This window comes from Aplidium turbinatum, chromosome 1, assembly GCF_918807975.1.
Source record: "Aplidium turbinatum chromosome 1, kaAplTurb1.1, whole genome shotgun sequence".
In the NCBI taxonomy this organism is placed as follows: domain Eukaryota; kingdom Metazoa; phylum Chordata; class Ascidiacea; order Aplousobranchia; family Polyclinidae; genus Aplidium; species Aplidium turbinatum.
The window spans coordinates 20,495,450-20,510,327 of NC_137472.1; the positions used below are offsets into that span (position 1 = coordinate 20,495,450).

General features: G+C 36.8%; 2 protein-coding genes across 2 annotated transcripts in view; both read right to left on the reverse strand.

Annotated features, from left to right (window-relative positions):
- Nucleotides 1–1,023: 1,023 nt before the first annotated feature.
- The window catches only part of LOC145788187 (uncharacterized), a 37,988-nt gene continuing 24,133 nt past the window's right edge, over nucleotides 1,024–14,878 (reverse strand). Inside the window, exons 9-15 of the mRNA XM_082599878.1 lie at nucleotides 7,718–7,877; nucleotides 6,165–6,342; nucleotides 5,651–5,719; nucleotides 3,947–4,082; nucleotides 3,190–3,636; nucleotides 2,920–3,065; nucleotides 1,024–2,454 (exon numbers count right to left, since the gene is read on the reverse strand). Coding sequence (XP_082456004.1) covers nucleotides 2,356–2,454; nucleotides 2,920–3,065; nucleotides 3,190–3,636; nucleotides 3,947–4,082; nucleotides 5,651–5,719; nucleotides 6,165–6,342; nucleotides 7,718–7,877 — 1,235 coding nt within the window. The 3' untranslated portion in view covers nucleotides 1,024–2,355. The remainder of the gene's footprint in view (nucleotides 2,455–2,919; nucleotides 3,066–3,189; nucleotides 3,637–3,946; nucleotides 4,083–5,650; nucleotides 5,720–6,164; nucleotides 6,343–7,717; nucleotides 7,878–14,878) is intronic.
- Nucleotides 9,408–11,877, reverse strand: LOC145769479 (uncharacterized). The gene is made up of 2 exons (XM_082581128.1): nucleotides 11,635–11,877; nucleotides 9,408–11,463 (listed from the first exon to the last, which is right to left on the reverse strand). Exons 1-2 carry the CDS (start codon nucleotides 11,838–11,840, stop codon nucleotides 10,428–10,430), a joined length of 1,242 nt encoding a protein of 413 aa, XP_082437254.1. The 5' UTR covers nucleotides 11,841–11,877; the 3' UTR covers nucleotides 9,408–10,427.

Genomic DNA, 14,878 nt, shown 5'->3' on the forward strand with positions numbered 1-14,878 from the left:
TGGTGCGATTACCTTTAAGCACAAGAGGTGAGCACATTGCTGTATGTGGAAGATGATGAACTTCGCGTGTGTCTGTCAAACACACAACCCAATATTAAAGATTTGTGCAAGAAACACCAGGCTCAAGTTTCTCATTGAATTTTTTATGAGAACAAATGTAATTTTTTACAGTTTGTATTTTTATTGTAGGCTACATAAATAAATCTGCATATGAGTATTTTAATTTAATTAATCAAACGATGTTTTTTGCATAAGGCAATTAAATTATTGAACAGGGGTTCCTCGAGCTTTTGGAATGTTTCATTGGGTTCTGTTCCACCAAAAAGGTTGAAAACCACTGATCTAGACTACGGTAACAAAATTTGTTATAGCCAACCAGTCAAGCGCGGATTTATGGGGGGGGGCCCCCCCGAAATTTTGTGAAAAATTGTATGTTTCCGCATCAAATGGTTTGATATGCTTCTAAACAGCTGATATTAGTCCCTCGGCATCACAATTGATGAAAATGGTTGTTTTAATGTCTATTTTCTAGCATATCGTATATGTCGTAGTATCATTGTTCATATCTGTTTAGCTTTTTCTTTCTTTTTAATTGATTTTCAAATTTTCTGGCTCCCCCCGAAAAAAACTCTTAGATTTGCGCCTGCAACCAGTGATCTAGTAGCCTACAGCGGATCTTGAGGAAAAAATAATTCCATCTCATCACAATACCACAACAAAGATGCGTGTAGGATGTTCGCTTTTGACTTAGTCGACGTTCTTCATGTCGCGCAATATCTTGATGCAAAGTTGTTACATAGCACATTAACCTTAAACGTATACACAGGTCTGCGAAACCACAGTAGCCTATTGACTGAAGGCTGGTGTAATTTTTATTCAAACTCTCGGCTACATGCCCTTTATATCTCTTTTGAATGATAGTTATGAGCAACCAAACTGTGGTCACTCACAGCAATCACTTTAAAAAATGACAAATCCTTCCTCGCTACAAGATGCTCTACGAATTTCCAGCAAAAGTGCCTCATCTGGTTTAATATTTGCATGCTAATGTAGCATAAAATTAGTTTAAAAAAGCATTGAAAATGTACACAAATTAGAGAAGGATCAATTGAATGTAGGCTAATCAATTATACATTTGACTGTAATTGTAACTACAATCGAGACTGTTTGTTTTTGTGTAATTGTAATTATATTTAAAACAAAAATTGTCCAAATTACAACTAGGCTACATTTCGTAGGTTATATGTGTGATATCACTAGACCTACTCTGATTGAGCCGCTTGTTGGGATTCAAAATGAATTTCCACATTGCAAGCGAATCTTTATCAAATGCAATTCTACTTGTCTTTGATAAAATCAACTTGTCAAAAATCATTGAAACATTAAATCTTCTAATTGAAACGTGTCATTTATTGCTTTGGAAATAATTGTAATTTGAAAATCTCATAACAATGTAATCGTAATGTAATTAAAAATGTTGATGATGTAATTGAACTGAAAACTGTGTAATTGATCCAACTCTGATACAAACACAATATTTATCAACTACTGCTCAGGCCAACAACTTATGCTTGCAATTCTTAATGATACCAAGCATAGAAGACCGGCCTTCAGCCAAATTCCCAGCTTGCACAAAGGCCCGTGCAGCCTATAGGCTACAGATCTCCATGTCGTATCGGTAACACAGATGTTGATATTCGAAATAGCCAACATCAAAAAGTGTTGCGTCAGCAGAGTCAAAATATTAAACATTTTTTCAGATTGCGCATTAACCTCCATTCCATATACGAAATACATTTGCGGAGGTGATAAATATCTCACGGGAGCAACACGAATTCGACAGCAAATAATTTCATTTATTGTCAATGAGAACTCGCTCATAACACACGTCATTGAATTAATTAATGAAAATATTGCAAAGTAACGATTCTATCAATATAGAAAATATATTAACAAAAATAATTAAACATGGAAGCGAGTGGAAACATACAGTGCATATTTGCAAGATTAAAGTTAGCGATGGCAAACGATAATTAAGAAACAAACGATACCAGATTCTTCATTGACTTTTAATTCAGTGCCGTCTACTAGGAGTAAAAAAAAACAAAAAAAAAACAACTTTAGATACTGCAAGGCCCCTATGCAACAAAATGGCAAATAAACATTCGATCGTCGCTTAGTAATAATTCATTTCAGAATCTCTCCGATGTTACTTCGTTTTTATCTTCATTCCTTCTCTCCGCCGCAACTTCTGTGCAAATAAGTTCTGCGAAACCAATTGAAACCTTGACACTGACCAGACTAACGGAAAACCACCGAAGACGTTGGGCCATGACAACGATTCAAAGACACCGATCATACGTCAGACGACTTTGCGGAAGGTGCAACAGCCATGGCTTGGTAGGTACCAGGATGCATGCGTCTGTTCGACTCCGGAGTAGATTTATTCAACGCCTGAGTGAAAGTAAAATATTTTAAATTTGTATCATTGCGCTATAATAGTACGTCGTTGTGCACCAGAATACCGATAATTTTGTAAAAACTAAAATGTGAGGTTGGCAACATTATCTTTGTCTCATGAATATCACAAAGCACTAAAAATATATATTGCAGATAGAGACCTGTTTTTCAAAAACATTACAATCACTGAAAATGGGAACGAAGTCAAAAAGGTTGAAGTATTATAGGCTATATAATCGAATAAGCGACATAATTATACAATTCATAGAAATATGACTGACAAAATGAACCACAAAATGACTGACAGAAATAACAAATTTATCTAAGCTCTGAGAAAATGGTCGCTATCTCACAAGCTGTACTGTGGTTGTAAAAGTTAAATCACGCCTTTTTACTCATGACACTATCAAAACTTGACACTTTTTTTAATTAGAAAAAAATCATCAGCAAATTTTTCACCACCATTCTTTGTTGTCTTTGCATTTGTTGGAGTTTCGTGTACTGTTCTTTTAATCTCTGATTCTTTTCCATGTTTTTCATTTGTTGTTGTTCCAATAAACGTCCGCGTTCTTCTTCACTCATTTCTCTTCCGTCCAATACATCATCTATAACACAGAGTTAAGTCAAGATCACAGAAAAGAGCGGTTTGCATTAATTATGCGCACTGGCATCACAAAGTGGGTTGTGTGTCACAAGAATAACACTATGAGATGTGTATCTTAAAAGTACCTGTAAACTGGCCGATTGCCATGGGACCATTCCTCCAATGCTGCGGAGTGACAGAACGTGATCTCTCCATGAGATGAATAGGCGTTTGTCTACCTGGATAAAAGTTTTCTCCTGTCATGGGATACCCAGGATTTTGTTTGCCGGATGCCACAGGGATCCCGTAACCACGGTTATGGCTGGAATACCGTGGAAGAGAACCTGTGTTTCCGTAAGGATTTTTTCCAAAATCATGAGAACGATTTGTAGGAGCCATGTACCCAACTTCTGGTTGAATGCCTCTGTATCCTCCTGCCGACTTAGCGAGTTTGATCTCAGGAGGAAGCATTCCACTAGGATGCACACTCTTTTGATATCCATGTGGTGGCAAATTGAGTGCATAACTATGTTCTGGATGACCTTGCGGAGGAGGTGGTGGTGGAAGAGACTCGATAGAGCTCGACTCTGATGCTGCACAAAAAAAGTGGAAACAGATAAACGTAAACGTATTACTAAATATCAGCATATCTAAAAATTCCGTTGCAGACCAGCAGGTGAAACAGTAGCAGAAAGAAACACAGTGGTGTAAATCAACAAAATAAAAATTTATTTTACTAAAAACATTGGGCAATTTCACCGCTATCTGAGTTAGCAGGGTTGGACTTTTTCTCAAAAAAATTGCCGTAAATTTTAATATAGTGCGCTCATTATTACGATTTTGTGATGTCAGTATAGAAGCCGATGTTTGCTATGGAAATCAAACAAATGACAGTGAACTTACTTGTCAAGTTGCTTTCGTGTGTTCTCTCCATCGTAGCACGGTTGTTATACAATTCAACGAGGTGATCTCGTCTTCTCTTCTCAACCTGAGAAATGTAGTTCGTGCGGTTCAAAGCCTTTTCCGCCATCTCCAATGCCTGGTGGAATAAAACTCATTGACACAGTGCCGTAAGATGACCATTCAGGGGAATTTACACAATCTGCCAACTTTAGAAGTTGTTTGAAGTAACATTTACAAAAAAATACTAAAGAATAATTGCTCCCAACTCTGCCAGTATCACTACAACTAAAGGAGTAAACTTCTTGATGTTCTGTTTTGTTCAATTGCTAATTCACTTTTACCGGTAAACCATACAAGGAATTACTGTTAAGAATATTGTACCATCAGGAAATCAGATGGAACAAGGAACACGCAATGGGAAATGTTAATTTCAGTTATTTGTGCCACAAAAAAAACACGCCTAATAAACAACAATAAATAAAGAGTTAGTCTGTCGGCAATAAATCAGCAAAATACAAAGAAATGTAATTTTATTGACAAAAAATACAGTCATGCAGCCCGCAATGGTCAATAAAGAGTGCATAAGTCATGCTGTCGTCCATCTGCAATAAGTGGAAACAACAAAGAGAGACAAGCTTGAAGAAAACGTTGTATCAATACCGTGACTCAGCGCCATCTATCTTTCAATCAGAACTACCATTCTAACAATACCGTAAAGTTTGCGAATAATTAACAAATTGGACACTTAAACATAACTATAAACTTCTACCGGCAAGCTCCAGTTAAGTCACTGAAATTTCGATCGCATTCACTTGTTTCACAGATTTCAATTTTATCAAGGACGACAAGCAAGAAAAGGAAGAGAAGGATAAAGGTCCAGAGATGTGAATGACTCTGCCACGATTCATCCTTTGACTAACTTCATCTGAATATGAGAGGTTGAAATGACACAAAGGAAACGGTACTTAACTCAGAAGTATTCAGAGGTCAATTTCATCAGTTGCATTTAAAACAATAGCTGTTCATGGTTGGTGGAAAGTTAAACTCACGTCCTACAGTTAACAAAATTAATTTCGACCTCAGAGTTAACGAAATAGAAAACTCTAAAACTTCCTGGTCTACGGAGGTGGTGTTTGATGCCAAACACGGCGAGTATCGTCGTCGCCCTTCAAACAGAACGAAAATGGACGACAAGGAAAATAAACCATTGGCGAGGCTTGCAACGCGTATGTTACTATAGAATTGAGTAGAGCACACAAGGTTGGTGGATTGGTCCTCTTCAAGTGCTTTGCAACTAACTCCAAACACGAAATCATCTAAACTATTGATAAAGTGTTGGCTTATCGGCATTAGAGCAATAGCAATCACATACGTCATCAATGACGATGCATGAAGAGCGATTACGCGAAGAGCGAGAGCGATTACGCTGCAAGCTGAGATTGGTACAAGCGGCACCCGCTTTAAAGCATCAGGAATGCTAAAATGAAATGAGTGCTAAGAGAAGGCAACTAGCCATGCAGATTACCGGATATAATGCTCATCATGCAGAGTAAGGTGTTAGTGGTGGATTATCAAGAATGCTTGATGACAACTAACTTTATTATCAGCAAAATTATCATTTGACGCTTTCATGCCAAGACATCTGTCAGCAGCGATATTATGAAGCATTATTACGAATGTAATTCCACGATGAATATTCTTCACCTTCTCTAGTTTTTTAGAATCATGTTCAAGAATGAATTTTCGTCTTCTCCGCCAACTAACTTCAGCATCCTGTTTTTGATCAATTACGACGTTAAATCAAGTGTGGTTAAGAATGATGATCAATCGAATTTGGTGAGTTATTGTCTAATTTCCAAGCAGGCAAGTTTCTAACGTGCTTGATTGTCCAAAATAAAATAACAGACAGTTCTAAACATGTCTTACCAAAGTTAACATATTTTGTTGTTTAAAAGTCTGTCAACAACGCATCAACATGTGATAATACACGTATTTCGAACAACAAAATTAAGTTGCTGCATTCATACCACGTCATACAAATAAAAATACTAACAAAAATTTCTAGTGTCTAAAATTTGACGAGTTCATTTGCAACTTATAGACTGGATTTCCACATATTCAAAAGTTAAAAATACTTCTATCGCATAATTTCACGTCACAACAAGTAATACGTTGATCCAACATCAAGTGCAGGATATGTAATGCTGACGTCACAAACCTGAATACTCTCCATCCTTCTCAAGTGATCCACTCTGATCTTCCTTACGTCTTCTAAAACTTTCCTCTTTCCGATGTTGGGATCTTCCCATGCTCTTCTTCTCTGACTCGGCGTGCTTGGACGGATCTGACTAAACGATGTGGGGGTTTTGCTTCTGGCTTCTTGTAGAGTTGCGAGTCTGCACAAGAAACGTGTCAACGACAAACAAGCAACAATGTCTGGAAAGATTATGAGCCGTAAAATAGTAAACATTTCAATTTTTTTTAACTTTTAAAGAAATCAAAGATAAAAAGTAAAGTGAGAAGCAGACAAGAATTTTTCAAAAGATATAAATCACAAGCAAAAAATTCCAACAACCCTCGTCATAACGATGCAGCTTAAAGTCACGATGTCGTGCCATCTGTGATAAGCGTTATAATAAACACAACAACCAGCCAATGAACAACAGCGACGCATCCAAATGTGCGCAAACGTTGCATAAAATTTTCATATGTCTCCATGACGTGTTCTCAGTCTGAGTGCTGGTCACTTTCAATAAACTGACACAGAAATAAATTGTGGGTGAGTTTGTTATCCCGATGATTGACAAACAAACGACTAAAAAGACAACACACTTAAATTAACATGGTATTCGTCGTGCGACGATTCATTTACGTAATTGAACTTTTGAAGTAAAGTTTTTCTATTATGAAAAAAAAACACTACGTAAAAGACGTAAAATATCGTTGACTTTGTTCATGATTTGGGAGTGAAAAGCATATGCATAGTAGAGATGCACTTAGGAACAATGGCACACAAACAGCTGGAGGCTACACAACAGCATCTTTAGCAGCATAGTGAACAACTAACATATGAAACGTGATGAATAAACGCGCCTCAAGGCGTTTCACAGAGTTGCCAAGTTCGTGCGCTGAGCCAACGTAATTAGATCGTGTTCTGTTTTATAATGAATAAATTTCTAAATAAAATCTATTTAAAATCTATATAAATTTAATGATTTGATAGAGTTCACATCTTGTAATGCAGTAATCTAAAAAAAGCCACATAAGCGGATTTAAACTTATCTTTTTAGATGTTTTTTTGTACCACAGACATGTAAAACTGAACAACGTCAATGGGTTTCGTTATTTTTTTATTTTTGTTCACACGGCAAAAATACGGACATAGCATAAATAAAATAAACTTACAAACGTTTTTAATACAACGTTGTGTCTTCTAAGTATAAACTAATTTACACGTGCAACAAGCATATAAAAGAAAATGACAATTAGACGTACAATTTTTAATTTGACAACGCACTCACTAAAAACTATATTTTTCTTCGCTTGAACAACAATAGAAAACAAAAGTATGTTGAACCCATAGGCGTTACTCAGTTTTATGTTTGTGGTGGGCCACAACAAGATGGACCACAGCTTTATCATTCCATCAGTTTTTCGTTTTTTTAAATAGCGTTAAATCCGTTTGTGTTACCTAGTTTTATGTTTTCATTTAAATTTGACTAATCGTATCAAATCTTGAAGTTGACTGAATTCGTCTTTCACAGCACTCACTTCTTCAGCGTGTACAGGATGGTAGTGAGTTGTCGGCACCTCTTCAGCTGCTCGTCAAGTCGGCTTGGTTCCGCTTCAGTAAACTTCTCTTCAGCGTAGATAACTTCCGTCTCAGCCGCTCCCACGGTCCGTAGTTCCTCGCACAAGCCAGGAAAGGAACCTAAGACAAAATGCGAGGACTTCTTACAATGCTGATGTCGCAGCATCACAATATCTCAGCTCGGTCGATGCCTCTCAATTTATGAATATATTTTTTAAATAATTTTCGGACAAGTATGTTGACGAATGATGTGATGTGTGTAGTAAAGCAATATATTTCCAATTTCCCTGCTGTCTGGTCAATCACCAGCATGGACGTCAATTTGCTAGCCGCGGATGAGCCACATAGAAGATTTTAGTGACCAATATGGACCAAAAATTTCCAGATAAAAAGTAACATTTGATTTGTTACAACTGGGCTTCTATGCTATATTTTTCAAAGTTTTTACATTTTCGAATCATTTTTGTTAAAAATTGTGAAACCTGAAATCCTACAGCTGATTTAAAATATGTACGATTCTTAATTAAATGTGGGCGACTAGAAATTGTACAAAAATTAGATATCAATTACTTAAAAAATATTATTTGACAATAACCCTTGCAGGCGATTCCATTGGCATCAATCAAAATAAAGTGCAGTGTAGCCAGGAGGCCTTAACGTTGCTCACGCAAAAATTCCCAACAAGATAAGGCAACTCCTTGACAAGTTCTTCGCGTCATCAGAGCAAACCATCCAGCACGATTCATTCATGATTTATGAACTTTTTTTCAATTTAAAATCTTTTCCCTTCCTACGAGCGAACCATGCTGGTTGCACATCTAATACAAGCATACACAACTTGGCCTATGGATTTGTCGTGTATACCTAAGTGCATTTATTGATCACGATAAAGCATCGTTTTCATTTATTTTCAAACGATTGGGCTGCAAGGTCTCAGGTGATTTAGTTTCGACTATCAACATGAAATTTCACAAGTTAAAAATATCACTTCAAAATAAACAAGTATGTGATGACGTCATACTCGATTGTGTTTTGCTGTGCCGCGGCGACGGTGCATACTTCGGCAAAAAAAAGCGTCGTCAATATGTGACGATTCGGACAACAGAACATCACTGCGCGGTGAGTCAAGTCGCTGCAAAGCAATTTCTTTGGCAAAAAGTAACGTGATATTACAGAGAAGTATTAACATTAATATTTGATGAGAAGGTTCGTCCATATCAGACCAATCTTCCCTTGCTTTGCTTCAAAACATATAAACATGTGATGTCATTATTAATGTTCAGATGGTTTTCCACACTGTTGCTTATTAATGAATTTATCGTCACTCTACTATGGTAAAAGTATCTTAAAAAGTAGCTGCATGAATTACAACAGAACTGCTACGTTTTATCTGCTGAGCAACATATCTTAAAAAAGTATATTTGATTTGGTTGTTAATAGTAGTGCAATTACAGCAACAACACTGGACTCTCAGAAAATTGTGTGGCTATACAATCGGAGTTGGTTTCGTCACTTTGTTTGACATCTTTGCGCGATTGCATTGAATCTCAAAAACATGTGGAAACCATACAAACTGCTTTTGCTTCAGTAATCTCGAGCAATAAAAACTACAGCATTTGCTGTGGAATTTCATAAAGATATGATTGAGATCCTCTATGCTTAGCACATCCCAATCCACACGTGCGAGGTGTAGTGGATATAGCTTTCACGTCCACGCTCCAGATTATTATGCTTGTTGGAGTTATCACTCGCCTAACTATATGGCAACTAATGGCAGAACCAAAACCAATCTAACTTCTGTCATCGGAAGAATAATTTCTAAATTTATATTTTTATTTTAATCCTAAAATAAATTTAGTCACTATCCTGGTGGACAGGAACAAATTAATCGGCAACTTGCGATTGTTTGCTTGACAGTTCTACAACTCTTCCTTGAAAATCACCCTGTAACTCAGCACTTCTCGACACAACATAGCCAATAGTTAGCTGTTAATGTCACTCTAAAATTTCAACAAAGAAATAAATAACAAACATAGATTTTGGTAAATTAATCAATACGTCTTGCACATAAACACAATTTCACCATTAAATTTTCCTGGCAAAAAAGATTTGATCGAAATAACTCTGAATTTTTATTACACTTTGAGTTAGCACACAAGAAACACCGTGACAATAATAGCGCTGTGTAATTGCAAGGACAAGTTACGAAATCAATCAATCTATTTCACAGTTTTTGTTTGTATTTGGTTGAATTTTTATTTTTTCGCTTTTTTTTAGAAAATGACACTTTGCTAGTTTAATGAAATGCAACTCTTTACCTGTTAGAATAGATACTACAGTACGTTAATCTGGTAAATGTATGTCGGAGTAAAGAAAAGTACAGTATAAAAATAATATGCCTATGGTAAAAACTAAGAAAGTATCGTGACACCACAATACAACATTGTACTGTATATGATTTTTGATAAATCAAGCAATCTCCATGGTGACTAATCAAATCCCACATTTGGTAGCCCATACGTAATGGGGTAAAATTTAAAGCCAGAGACTAAAACTAACAAAATGATTAAACCATCCACGATATCGGTGATAAGCACAAGCAATGACGTTAACATGTGAGCACAAATTAAAACGAAGCAGCATCAGGATAACTCAGTTAGCGAATCAACATCAGGTAGAATCAGACTCTGAAGATTTGTCAGTCCAGTCATCTTCTAGGCAAAATGAAATTACATCTGAAACAATGAGTTTTTCGGGATTGGCCAAACAAGAGGCTCTTCTTGTAAATTCACGATGGATAGCAGCCTTTTCCGTTGCAGAAAAAATTTCATCGTCACTACTTGACAGATCTTCTTCTTTGGAAAAAGCTTCTTCTGAAGGAGAATTTTTGTTTTGTGTCTGGCGGCATGGATCCGAAGATCCGAAGACAGAATACACAGGAGTCTGTGAGGTCTTAGTTGAGGACATTAGTGAGCGATCAGACTTATCATCTATTGATGATAAACGTCGATTTCGTCGGTTGATTTTAGCTTGCCATTCCAAGTACGAATTTTTGAATTGATTGGCCAGTGCCAGTTTCATAGCCTGAGATTTCTCCTTGTTTCCAAACATGAAAACTCTGCAGATTAAACCTTCTCTACCTTTAGATGTCAGTAAAAATATACGTGGTCGTTCAGGGATTGTTACGCAATAAGCAATCTCGTGGAGCAGAATCTTTTCAGGATCAGGAAGAGAAGGAAGAGGAGACTGGCTATTATCAGGTAGCCCACTGAACGTGCGGCTTCGTTCTCTGTGGCCATTCACTTCAAGAAAGTTACCACGTGGAGAAAGAGAGCTTCCATAGTTAGAGCAATTATTATTAGATTCATTAGCTCCAAACGATGAGGATAGTATACTGTCATCAGTGGAAATCGGTCTGCATGACGTGTCAAACACGGTAGTTGGGGTTTCGATGTAAGCACTTGTTGGTCTACTATTCGATCTAGAGGCGGTGTTTAGTCGGAACATGGACAGACTGGCTTGTTGGGATAGCTTTAATTTCTGTTTAGCAGATGGAGACGCAGGCTGATACGTTAATTCCAAATATTTTGGTTGCAGGCCCAAAGTGACTTTATTCGAAGAATCTGAGAGTGAGTCTGCTAAGTCAAGTGCAAACTTATAACAATCTTCAGGCTTCAACGTGTAAACAGCTCGCTTTCCCAAGTACCTGCAACAATATTGATGATCAATGATCATTTTTTAAAATACAATGATACAAAAATAACTGTGCCTCTACATTAGAGTTAAGCAACGAAAAAAAGAAAGAAAAAAGATAGATCCAATTAAAACGTGTGAATGTATGAAACCAGAACTGCAAAATACAAAATAGTGAACTTACTTGCAGTTGAAGGAATGCTGTTCATGTTCCGTATTTTTCTTTAGAATGTTGTTAGTTTCTTTCATGAAAGTTATTTTTGGCGATTTTACATCAGGAACATCTGAAGTATCTTCCGATTTCGAATTCTTGAAACGATGTCTGATGCGTTTTGGTGTACTTCGTAATCTTTGTAAGAAGGTTGGTGAAATTTTGCGCTGCGATTTCATGACCAACTTGCACAATAAGGTTTTTGTAATAACTTAAAAAACAAAGCTGCGTAGCAAAAATAACCAATAAAAACTTATATTCATCGCCTGTTTTTTGCCAAAGCTAAAGGAACCACAGTAGCAGATAAACTATGAAAACAGTTTCTCCTTGTGTTAACTTCAATCACCGTTGCAGAAGCTGTTGGTGATCGACTTGGAGGAATTACTGACAAAATAATGTTTTTAAGGGATGCAAGGGCAAATAGGTGAAGTTGCCAGCTAACATCCAACTGTTCCAACAGTGAGGAAACACATTCATCTACCAAAGCTGTAAGCCCAAATCAACTTTTTATACAGTACTCTTTGCACAAAAATGCCTTCATACTAACAAATTTATTTTCTTTCTGCTTTGTACTTGCATTGAATTTCGCATCAACATAAGCAAAGTTATAACTTACTGCACTGAGTACACCAGCTTTCGCATCGTCAAATTGCCTTTAGTAACGTCAATACAAGTCATCAAGAAAGAAAAAACACATATTGAAAACAAAAAACTCTGCCATTACTTTTTCTTTTCACAATCAACGCTTGTTTAGTGTTTACTACAGAGAATCAATTTTCGGCCCAACCCATTACTGACACAACAGCCTATAACACCCCTCAGGCAAAACGACAGAGAGCATCTGCAGTTGACTGAGCGTGCACTTGCTTACTGAAATGTATTCAGTGCAACACTGTCATTATATATAGTCAGCAGAAGTCTTTGCGACGTCACAGGTTTGCTGCGCTCGACGAAATAACGCAAACGCAATGCGTGGGTTGCCCAGTAGCAGATGATAAGCAGCGCGCACTGATGCAACGTCAAATCACGTTGCAGACACCCAAATGACAACGGTTCAGAGCCAGACATTAATCCAGCTACAAACTGTTGCTCTATCAATGACCTGTTCGGGAACATAGAGGCAACTGTTCGGCGGTCACTTCTCAGAAAAATGTTGCATTAACCGATGCCTTTGGAAGCGTTGAGGGCAACATGCGTATGCGATGGATGCAGCGTTATACAAAAATACACATTATTGTTAGTGTTATTATTCACTCGCCCTAAACAACAAGGATCGAAACCGAATATTTAAAGGTCAAATTTCTGAGCTGATCGAGTGGCTCGTTCTAAAGTAATGAACAAGTTCATCCCAACATGACGTTCTATTAGCTGTAACCAATAAAAAAGTGAAATTTAAGTTTCTATTCGTGATTAAAGTTTATATTTCATCCACCACGTCATAGAATATCGAGAAAATGAAACTAAACAAAAACTACTGCACGGCAGAAGCTTCAGCGATCTTCCACCATTCTTTCCACTGCAAGCTATGGACTACAATCTTTTTTACGTTATGTATGTAAACTTGAACATTTGCTTAAATCTTAACTAATATGTAAAAATAAAACTATCTTACTACAACAAAGCTCTGAACAATAGGATGCCAAAAGGAAGCTATCCGAAGTTAAAACCAGAACTTGTTAATTCAAATCGATCAAACGAGATCACCACTGCGTGAGAGTAATCATAAGCTCAATAACTGAAAGCACTAATTTTCCAAAAATCGGTTCATTATATGAAGGTAGCTGAGCGTTCTACTTCATTAAGTAGCTTGTCTGTCCCAGTGGTTCACGGTAGATTTTTTTAATTATTTAAATCAATACAATTACAAATGCACTAAAACGTTAAGCAACTCTGGATAAAACTCCATCGCTTTGTTATTTATTCCACATCAATAAATTCTAAAAGAAAACTAGAACTCGCTTAATTCTATGAGCACAAAACTCCTGCTGTTTTTAGATGTAGCCTAATCTTTTTTGTTAGCATTAAGCTGCTTGCAACAAACCAACTGGAGGCGGATCACTGAGGAATTTATATGATTTTGAACATAAAGCGATTAAAACTGAATCATGTCTTGCAACGTAAACATGCAGCTTAGTAACCTTATTCCGAATCATAGAATAATCAACCTTGATATAAAACTCAAGTGCTTGGTGATTTGCAGCTATGTACAAATTTAATTCGTTAGTCAGTATTTAAAAGATTTGTTTCGCTAAGTATATCCTCCTTTTTTAATTCACCACGTTTCCAATCTCAATACCAACGACAATTTAAACAATCTCAGTGGGCTTGCAACGCTTCAGTATTGTGGCCACGACGCTAGTTTGAAGGGCTTGACAAACAAACCGTGTTGTTTAAACAGCCAAATAACAATGTGCATACATCAAACAACTGATTTGCACTGCAAGCCTAATTCGGTGCCAGGCAGGACTAAATTAAACAGAGCCGCGACCTCCGAACTTTTTATGGCATGCAAAAATTGTGTCATTGCAGTGTCTACCGGTGACGTAATAAATTGTTATTTTTATACTTTGCGTAATATTTGAACCACACGATATTGACAAATGAAAATACTTTACCATATTTTGACTAAACAATGACTACTGAGGAATGGAGAAGATTAAGTACAGACAATTTCGTAACGGTTTTAAAAAAAGAATTTAAAGCTTTCAGAGGCAACACACAAGCAATATGAAAACACGGTTTTGAGATTGCCCTATCAATTTTAATCTTCAATGTAAATCTTAACTTTGAATTGTAAGTTCATATCTAAAATATCGCCGACATCGGGACTCATTTCACTTTACCAAATGACATAAATAAATTAACACACTTAGACAGATATCCGTTAAATATCGTCAACAAAGTTACATAATTTCTCTGTTAAAAAAGAATGAGTGATAGGCCACAGTCTGAGACGCCCTAGTTGCGGAAAGGTCTGAGTTTGATTTTGCCGAAGTTTTACTCCAATTCACAAGCAACAAATCTGCTCCGACGATACCATTACAGTAATTTGTGCATTAGTTGCAAAATCAAGTGGGGCTGTAGCAGGGCTGTAGTCACCGTAGTATGAAAAAGATTCTGCTGTGTTTATGTTTAGAATTGTTTTGCTTTCGACTTGTTGTGGGTTGTGCTTTCACGAAAGCCTGCTTGCTGAAGAGAGCTATCATGACCTTGCTTT

Excerpts from the sequence above, each read along its gene's own strand:
- LOC145769479 (XM_082581128.1), bottom strand. The coding sequence starts at position 11,840 with ATGAAATCGCAGCGCAAAATTTCACCAACCTTCTTACAAAGATTACGA. Across the intron at positions 11,464-11,634 it reads CAGCATTCCTTCAACTGCAA|GTACTTGGGAAAGCGAGCTG; the intron begins GTAAGTTCACTA and ends ATATTGTTGCAG.